This window comes from Maniola jurtina, chromosome 15 (assembly GCF_905333055.1).
Source record: "Maniola jurtina chromosome 15, ilManJurt1.1, whole genome shotgun sequence".
Taxonomy (NCBI): Eukaryota; Metazoa; Arthropoda; class Insecta; order Lepidoptera; family Nymphalidae; genus Maniola; species Maniola jurtina.
In genome coordinates, this window is record NC_060043.1 from 2337687 (window position 1) to 2348089 (window position 10403).

At 35.9% G+C, this 10403-nt stretch overlaps 1 protein-coding gene across 1 annotated transcript in view; it reads right to left on the reverse strand.

Moving 5' to 3' along the window:
• Positions 1 to 10403, reverse strand: part of LOC123872435 — a 43971-nt gene that overhangs the window by 26173 nt on the left and 7395 nt on the right. Inside the window, exons 3-4 of the mRNA XM_045916719.1 lie at positions 10154 to 10288; positions 3333 to 3455 (exon numbers count right to left, since the gene is read on the reverse strand). Coding sequence (XP_045772675.1) covers positions 3333 to 3455; positions 10154 to 10288 — 258 coding nt within the window. The remainder of the gene's footprint in view (positions 1 to 3332; positions 3456 to 10153; positions 10289 to 10403) is intronic.

Genomic DNA, 10403 nt, shown 5'->3' on the forward strand with positions numbered 1-10403 from the left:
TGGGTCTTTAGGAATCCCGCGGGAACTGTTTGATTTTCCGGGATAAAAAGTAGCCTATGTACGTCCCCGGGATATAAGCTAACTCTGTACCAAATTCCGTCAGAATCGGTTAAACTGTTGGGCCGTGAAAAGGTAGCAGACAGACAGACAGACAGACCCACTTTCGCATCACACTAATATTATAAAGGCGAAAGTTTGTATGTGTGTGTGTGTGTGTGTATGTTTGTTACTCCTTCACGCAAAAACTACTGAACGGATTTGGCTGAAATTTAGAATGGAGATAGATAATATCCTGGATTAGCACATAGGCTACTTTTTATCCCGGAAAATCAAAGAGTTCCCACGGGATTTCAAAAAACCTAAATCCACGCGGGCGAAGTCGCGGGCATCGGCTAGTTTATAATATTAGTATGGAGGATTGTGCTCAATTAATTATTACTGAACGCGAAGCTTTGAATGATCATATTGAAATATCGAGATTTTCGATAGAGTTAAGTTTGGTTTTCTTTCAATTTGCGATTGAATTACTTAAAACACTGTAAACAATAAATTAAAGCGAGAAAATGCTAAATATTCCCAGCGATCGCGTATCGAGGCTAAGCAAAGCCGACAAGCTCGTAACAGCCGCGCAACGGATTTTAAGCTTAGGATGCAGTTATGACGTAACTTCGTGAAACTGGGTCAAAAACATGATTTTATACATCCTAACGAGTCACTGAAATGAACATAATTATACAAGTACCTACGCTGGAAGAGGTGAAGATGTGTGACGTACAAAATGACGGTCATTTTTTGTGGCAATTCGAAGCGCTCCGTCGAGCGTTACTTTGTGTCAAATGGTCCTGTCGTGTTGCCACTTGTCATCAGATGTCGCAACACTAACATTTAGCTATACATCATTCATTATCTGCCTGGTCTGACTCTTCGAGTATAAAAAGGAGAGGCAGACCGGTAGAACGTTGGGCAGATGAAATAGTTAATTTATTTTGTAGGCAGGAGTTGGGTCATTAACGCAGATAGTTGTGGAAAAAATTGAAGAAGCCTACATTCATAGAGGTTGAGTACATTCCTATGACGTTCACTGCTGCTAACAGCGCCAAAATTGTGAAAATCGAGTTTATTTAAAACTGATCGGCAGTTGCAGGTCCAGCGTACTTGAAAGAAGAAATTTAAGATTTAAGCGTTAAGAAATTTCTCCCTTGTGCTATTATTTCATCATTTTTTTAGCTAATTTTCAACTTATTTTAAAGTTTTGTATATCATTATATAGCTGAGAATGTGTAAAAGCTTTGCAAATAATTTGCAGGCCAAAAATTTCTGTAACTTTAAAAAAAAAATAGTATTTTTGCAAAGTAACCCAATAGAAATTATGAAACTGGTACAGTCTTGGATCCCTAACCGGGGAACCTACATAGATTATTTTTATTTTAGTATTCACAATTATTAATTGAGATGTCTAGTACTTAGAAATTAAATAAAAAGTCGGCAATATGCCTTACTTTTTTTTTTAAAGAAACAAATACGTATTTTTCTGAAATCAATCAATAACTCAAAAACGGGCGGTTTTCGCCCATAAGTGTTCAAAGGTCATTTGTAGCATTTGACCTCCTCTACAACTTCTCAAAGAGAAAGTAGCGTTTTTCTGAACTTCGTGTATAAATATCGCACATATGGATAAAAAAATACTAAAAATTATTTCCCCGCTTCAAAACGTTTCTGATTTTAAATAATGTATAAAAAACAAGAATTTAAAAAAAAATCATCAAAATCGGAGCTGTTTCTGAGGACTTCCGACGAAAATGCTTCGTTTACTCCACTATGATACAATTTAGAAATTCAATGCTGTTTAACTTCATTATTCATACTAAAACGCACAGTATAGTATCTACCAATTCGTAAAGTCCTAATAAGATGACATTTCAATTTTATTACATTTTTATGATCTTCGTAAAGCGAATGCTATGTACCTTCAAGTACACAATTTTATGGTCGATATCGAATATCGATATCATATTAAATTGTACTAAAAAGGTGATTTGGATGGAAATATAAGTTGGTACAATTATATGGGCAGGAATCCACAGGTAGGTACCATTCTCTGTACTGATCTATACTAATATTAAAAAGAGGTAAAGTTTATAAGTTGGTTTGTAGGGGGTAATCTCTGGAATTACTGAACCGATTTTGAAAATTATTTCACCAGTAAAATGCTGCATTCTTCCTGTGTATAGTGGAGTGTGGACAGTAATAAGTAATATTCGTCACGTACAATTTTCGTAAACCTTTCGAAAATCATTCAAATTATAAAAGGGAAGGTCCCTAAGTCTAAAATGAATTTCAAGGGAATGTCTTGATTGACTCATCGTCTGGTTACTCATGACCGCAAAGTGATTTATCTTCTAACATATTAAATTTTAAATTGATTTTATATAATCTTGTAATCTATAAAATATTATAAAAATCATTTCAAATGTGGCAGAATCTAAATATTTATAGACTGAGATAGAGATATAAATAGGTACTCGCTAAGCAAGTTTTACATTCCATTGGATCGCAGTGGTTTTAGCTAGCTAGATCTTATTATTGGGGTGACAGGCTTCGGGTCAATTAAAAAAAGTTAATTTTCAAAAAATTAACTTTGTTTTGAACACCTCTACGCCAAAGTCGTAGTCAAAGAAAATCCTGTTTTGTTTGGCGGTCATTTACAGCGGAAGTGACGTTTGAACATTGGGTACTTCCGTCCGAAAAAGTTCTGTGTACAAGTCGTGTCAGAAGTTTAACTTCTAAACAAAGATACGAGTAGCGAGTAGATATTATAAATCTCCAGATAACCAAAGCTCATAATTACAATCGCATTCCAAAAAGTGAAAAAATTTAGTTTGTGGTTGTAGGTGTCCAAAACTCTTTCGAGCATGCTAGAAAATATTCTTCCAGCTTTACCTTGGTTTCTTCTAAGGTTTATAAAGCACTAGTTTATAAAGCACAAGTTTCTAAAATCCCGTGGCAACTCTTTAATTTTCCAGGATAAAAATAATGAATAAATAAAAATTAGCTTATGTGTTAATCCAGGATATAACCTATCTCCATTTCAAACAGCCAGATCGGTTCATTAGTTGTGGTGTGAAGGATTAAAAAGGTGAATTGCGGTTTTTAAGGATCCCACGGGAACTATGGATTTTCACTAAATAAAAAGTAGCCTATGTGCTAATCCAGGGTATAATCTTCATTCCTTTCAGCCAAATCCGTTCAGTAGTTTTTGCGTGAAGGAGTAACAAACATACACATACATACACACAAACTTTCGCCTTTATAAAATTGGTGTGGTATGATACCTCCATATCGTACTGCTGTCGGTATCCTTGATTTCCTTGGTGAGGTGTGTGAGCAACGCTGCGTTGGCGTTCGTGTACCACTCTACAGCCTCCGTCATAGATGTACCCGGGTTTATTTTGGCTCTGTGGAAAAAAGTAAAAATTAATTATATTATAGACTAAGGCTCTTTATGCACTGCATCGTTTTCCGAATTCGTTTTCGAAATTCGAGTTGCAAACTGCTCATAAACTACTTTGGCTATTTAGAATCGACAATTCTTTCCTCCCAGTCGAGTTTTTGTTTTTCTTATGTAAATTTTATCTATCTAAACTTGTTAGTATATGTATTTAGATGTGCTAACCATAGTGCTAACTTTCGTCAAAAGTTGGTGCAGAAATTGGTGCCAACCTAGTAAACAACCCAACAAACTATTTCAGTGCCAACTTACGACGATGGTACAGAACTAGTTTAATTTTTAACCGAAAAAAGTTGAGGTTTTTCTATGAGATTTCCATGAGAACCGAAATCCAAGTTTACCTACGAAATTGCGAGAATCAGCACTTTTTATTATTTATTACAAACTAATTTCTATTTCTATAACTACTCATAATTCAATAGACAATAGACGAGGGTTAAACATTTATCAAACGGAAGTTCCAAATATTAATATAATAACAATTGTAGCGAACTCAGAATAATTGATTCAACTGGCAACGGGAAAACTTACACAGTAATTCCTTGACCTAACTTGACCTATATTTCAGCGATTAAGCGGAAGAATGGTTCGGGGACAACTCTTATTCTCATTTTCCAGTTTCAGAGAACTGATGTGACATTTTTATGTGAGAGAATGGTTTATTGAAACAGAGTCTTACATATTAAGCTACTTTTGGTCCCGGAAAAGCAAAGAATTCCGACGGGATTTAAGAAACTAAATCCCCAAGGACGAAGTTATTTATTCGGATAGGTACAAGTTAGCCCTTGACTGCAATCTCACCTGCAGGTGGTAAGTGATGCAGTCTAAGATGGAAGCAGACTAACTTTGAAGGGTTATGGCAGTTTTGATTATTAAAACCATGCCATATTGGTTTCTACAAGACATCGTATCGGTAGGGTGGTAACTAGCCACGACCAAAGCCTGCCACCAGATCAGACCAGAGAAAATTTCGAAATTATAAAATTCCAAGTTTCCCCTGTCGGGAATCGAACTCGGGTCCGCCGAGCGCTCAGCACTACGCCAAGGAGGTTGACAAAGGTCGATGTGGTGGGCATCATCTAGTTATTATTAGTTAATCTTGAGAAGAAAAGTAGTTATTCAGACAGTTTCTTCTAAGCAAAACCTTCGAAAGCTTATTTTCTTTGTTTACACGAACACGGAGGTACCTGTGGGAAATAACGGCTTTAGATACGATGAATGTTGCATGCAATATGCAAATATCGTCAATTTCGTAAAACGTCTCCTCATTGCCATTGCACCTATTATTCACTCGCTGGTATTACATTAACGTTCGATGCAAATTATATGCGACGACGCGACGCTTCACTTGGCATTTTAGTGACTATATTGACTTTTATTTTTTTGTCAGCAATCTCAAGCTTCTTCGAGAATTTTCTCCATTCGAGTTAAGTAATGGCTTTATTATTATAGTTACTATCAATTAAGTAGTCCTGCTACCTTTTGTTTTATTTTCGACTAGCTTATAATGCTCACGACGTCGTCCGCCTGGACAACACAAATTCCAAACCCCTACTTTACCCCCTTAGGGGTTGAATTTTCAAAAATCATTTTTAGTGGATGTCTACAGCATATTTTTTTAAATACGGTACGCTCGGCGTACCTTACTTAATAAAAAATCGTTGACGTGTGAACATAAACATACATAATTATGTGCAGGAATACATTTGTTCTATTTGGACGCTTTTTAATGGACGTTAAAAAGCTCTCGTGTAAATGAGAGCCACAGATATATTATTATATAATATATGATTCCTCCTACATCAATGATTTCAGCGCAAACATTCGAGCAATACACAGACTAACTATAGGAATTTATAATTTGTAAAAAATAAAGAAGTGGATCAAAGTGCCACTTTCACCACAACACAAATCCAGGTCCTGTATGAAGCTATTTGATCTGAGTCACCCATCAACTCCTGAGAAACATTCGATGACTCAGTCTCATATGAACTCGCGGTCAAACGCTAACAAGTTATGATAATGCAACCGCAAACACCTATTATTTTAGTACAGTTTCACTTTTTATAACATTTTTTGACTTTGTTGATTAATATAATGGCGATTTTGGACTAAGAGCCAGCGAGGGCCAGCCTTTCGCTATTTTATAAAAGCTGAAAGTTTCTCTGCGTATTGTCCCTAACACGGGGAGGAACAATCAGCAACTATGAAGTTTTGATCATGGTGGCTTTGAGAGATATCAGGTAATAAAGGTGTAAAAAACTCTAACGTCAAAGTATAAAGTCTATTTTTTTTTTAATATTTTCTTTGGAATAGTATTAGAAATCACGTCATGTAAATAAAATAATTAAAAATGAAAAACCCAATTTTTTTGACAAAAAAGGTTTAGGGATGATGATGTATCAAAATGTATCTAATGTACCTGTGAGAAGAAAAAAATCACACTAATATTATAAAGGCGAAAGTTTGTATGTGTGTCTCTGTGTGTGTGTGTGTGTGTGTGTATGTTTGTTACCCCTTCACGCAAAAACTACTGGACGGATTTGGCTGAAATTCGGAATGGAGATAGGTAATATCCTGGATTAGCACATAGGCTACTTTTTATCCCGGAAAACCAAAGAGTTCCCACGGGATTTCGAAAAACCTAAATCCACGCGGACGAAGTTGCGGGCGTCAGCTAGTACATAATAAGAATTAAAAATTAAAACCCAATTTTTTGAAGAAAAAGGGTTAGGGATGATGATGAATTTAAATGTATCTAATGTACCTGTGAGAGAAAAAAAGTACATATGATGATAAAATTAAAAATTAAAAACCCAATTTTTTGACGAAAAAAGGTTAGGGATGAAAATGTACTTAGATGGAAAGTGATATTAAATTCGAAACCTCATTAAATACCGCAGTGTTGAGTGGTGGAGTACTAACGAGCATACAAACAGCGTGACCACTGACCACGCCCGATCATTATCCAACAAAGGGTTATTAGAAAAATTCCATAAGCGTGTTCATAGAAATATGACAGTGGTGTCATTTGTACAGTATGAAATTAAGCGTCTGAATTCATTGTGAAAACGATAGTAAAGTAATTAATAACAAGTGCAAATTAATTTATAACACCCCCCACAAGTGAAGGTAACAGTAACTAGATAAGAGCTGATAACTTTCAAACGGCTGAACCGATTTGTTTGAATTATGGCTATGGACACTCTCGATCAAGCCACCTTTCAAACAAAAAAAACTAAATTAAAATCGGTTAATTAATTTAGGAGCTACGATACCACAGACAGATACACAGATACACACGTCAAACTTATAACAACCCTCTTTTTGGGTCGGGGGTTAAAAAGTATAGAAAAACCGACTGTGTTTTGCACTGCATCATTTCTGAGTGTTTAAATCTAAAAAAGATGACTGACTGACTGACTGAGTACAGCTCAAACTACTGGATGGGTCGGTCTGTTTGGCATGTAGATAGATACTATAGACGTAGACATCCGCTAACAAAGGATTTTTGAAAATTCAACTAAGTAGGTATATCAAGTTTTCCTAAGGGTGTAAAATTTGGGTTTGACATTCGTGTAATCCATGCGGACGAAGTAATGAGCAAAAGCTAGTTAAATATAAACTATAAATAATACAAGTGTAAATTAAAAATTTATAACACCCCCGACAAGTGAAGGTTACAGTAACTAGAAAAGAGCTGATAAGTTTCAAACGGCTGAACCGATTTTCTTGGATTATAGCTAAGAACACTCTCGATCAAACCACCTTTCAAACGAAAAAAACTAAATTAAAATCGGTTCATTAGTTTAGGAGCTACGATGCCACAGACAGATACACAGACACACAGATACACAGATACACACGTCAAACTTATAACACCCCTCTTTTTGGGTCGGGGGTTAATAATAATGTATGAACAATAATTTAGATTGATTAAATAAAGTCATTATTGTAATTAAATTGATATTTAATTATAATAATGACTATGATGAATTATACGGATGATAAACAATACCTATACATCATATTAATTTAATATTTGAAATTTACTAAAGTATTGAAAGTTTGTTTAAAAGTAAGTACATGACAGTTTGATGGATGAACTGAGACTGTGATGCACCACTGCTTGTATATAAATTGTTGTACTATTATACGAACAAGAGGTATATATACGAACAGAGGTATTCTTAAAATAAAAGTGTAACAGGATTTATTGCAATATTTTATCGGAGGAAGAGTGCATGTTTTACGCTGAAACTACTAAACGGATTTGAATGCTATTTGGCATATTTATAGCTTACACTCCATTACACTCCGATTATAATATAGGATAGTTTTGTCCCGATAAGGAAATCGCTAAGATAAAAATAAAATTTCGGTTTTCCCTTCGAGACACCTCGGTATATAGGTATTTTAAAATCATTATTAAGTTTCTTATGGCAGTTTAGTATTTAACATTTAAAAAAATAATAGCATTAATTTAGCAACTAAGTAGCATGAATGCGGAACTCAACAGTGACCAGTTTTCAACTTGAAAGTTTACGCTAGGTAATTTCATAACGCGAAAAAATCCCAGGTATAAGTGTGTAGGAATTACAGGTTTATTTAAATCGACGAAGCTTAACATAATCTCTTTCAAGAGCAATAACTTTCAATTTCTTGCAGATGCGAACAAAGTAGTACTTGCTGTAATTAATCTTAGTTTAGCTTCAGTGTATTTTTCCCTGGCTAATCTTTACAAGGTTTGGTGGGTACACACGGGCCAATATTCTTTTAACTAACGCTTCTTAGGTACCTACTCTTTGTCGTTACGCTCTTGACAGAGCGGCCGTGGTCGTCACTACAGTGCTGTGGCACGCTTAGCAATGCGTCTCCATTTTCTCTCTGATGGCTGCCTTCCTTGTTCACTCATGTAAGGAGACGTCCATCGCAACCTTCACTTGGACCCCCTTACTAACGCTACTAGCGCAGATTTTAATCGCAGGCCTAATAAACTCTACTACTCTACTAGTGTAAATTTTTATAATTGAAAACGTGCAAACATCGTAATAATCAGCCGATAATAATATAATAATTACCGATAAAACTTTGTTCATTATTAATTAAAATATCTTACGGCTTAATTAAATGTAATACTTACTTAAGAGCTTTCTTAGTTAAGTGACTGACTTTTGACAATGTGGCTAACTCTAAACGCAATCTCTGAACTTAACTCAAATGACAGATCTAAATGTATTATTGTCCTTTTCATAATTTTCCCTGGGGAAAAGATAGTATTAGAATATTCAATTCGGTTTATGCTGCGTACAGACCGGCCAAACGAACGCCAACGAACGGGTTTCGTTGACCTTCGTTGCTGCAATCTGGACGGCTTAGCGAATGCCAACGATCGCTCGTTGGCGTGTGCCGGCGATCCGAAGCGTGGCGGTAACATCAAAGAAATCGAGCTATTTGATCGAACTCTGTTTGGACGGTCGCCGAAGGCCAACGAACGAACGCTCAGTTGAAGCAAGAGTGCGTAGCGTGTAGACGTCCAATTTGATAATTACTTGGATATTTCTTATCGTTTATTTTTTCTTGTTCTTGCTAACTCGTTTGGTATATAAAACTAGCAATTATAATGATGTCGTCGTCGTCCATGATTAAATTGCGAATGAAAGAGAAAAGAACCGGAATCAAGTGCCAACGAACGTTCGTTCGAGCACTAAATGTATTTGGATGTATTAACGAACTCCAACGAGCGTGCGGAAGCCAACGCTAGCGAACGATAAATATCCATCGTAGGGCGTTCGTTGGGCCGGTCTGTACGCAGCTTTAGAGATTTTGCAAAACAGAATTAGCCACATTTTGTATAAAATGACAAAAATAAGACAACACTCAAACCGCTTTTAGACTTTTGTAGGTACTCGGACTCGAAAAGTGTTTTTTTAAATATTATATACTTAGGTACATATTATTATGATTGTTCTTTTGTTTCTCATATAAACCAACTTATTTCAAAAAAATCGTACGTAGGTTCGCTGTGAAAGTCTATTTTATGTTTTGTAATAAAAAAAAAACATGTCACGTTTGCATGTATAATAAAACAGTTAATGTTTGTAATGTTTACAAGCGAAACGCGTGGAATTTGGGGCCGTGTTTTCAGCTTTTCTTGAGCTTTACCCTGATTTATTGATGTAATCAAGGAAACTTGTACTTTCACAGCTTTCCCAATCAAAGTACCGATAGCTTTGATGAAGTCGCGGGCATAGTGAGGTGCTTATACGAACGCATCGATTCCTCAATAGGATAACGATAATAAGTCCCTAGCCGTAAGTATATTGTATTTTAGATGATTCAGATAATTTAACTTAACTTAACTTTAACATAATTTCCATCTTATTATATTCTTTTAAAATTTATAACTTAGGTATTTTTTCATAGTCCTTAGGTTAGCTATTATATTATATTTTATATTTTACTGTACGACTTATGTTTTATGTTAATGCATGCTGTGACTGCCCGTAAGTGGAGTTGCATAAGAGCCCTAGAATTTAAGGAACAACATGTACTTAATCTAAATGTGTAACTCTGTGGGCGGTACTATAGTAAATAAATAAATAAACGCAAAGAGGGAGGTATAAGATCTTAATCATATTGTACCTGAGATCATAAAGCTCTGCAAGGAAAGCCGGCCCATCCACTGGTTCGACGCGGTTCTTGAAGACCAGCAGGGGTAGCTCGCCCATCTGCTGGACCGCGCTATCCGTGCCGGCAAACCGCTGCGTTAGATTTGACCTGGATAATAAAGTAGCCTTAGTTTTGTAGAGGCAGGCTGGCAAAAAGAGCTGGCACAACGGGTGGTAGAAGTGGTGAAATTGTTTACGGTGACGTGCGGTGCGGTTGTAGAAAA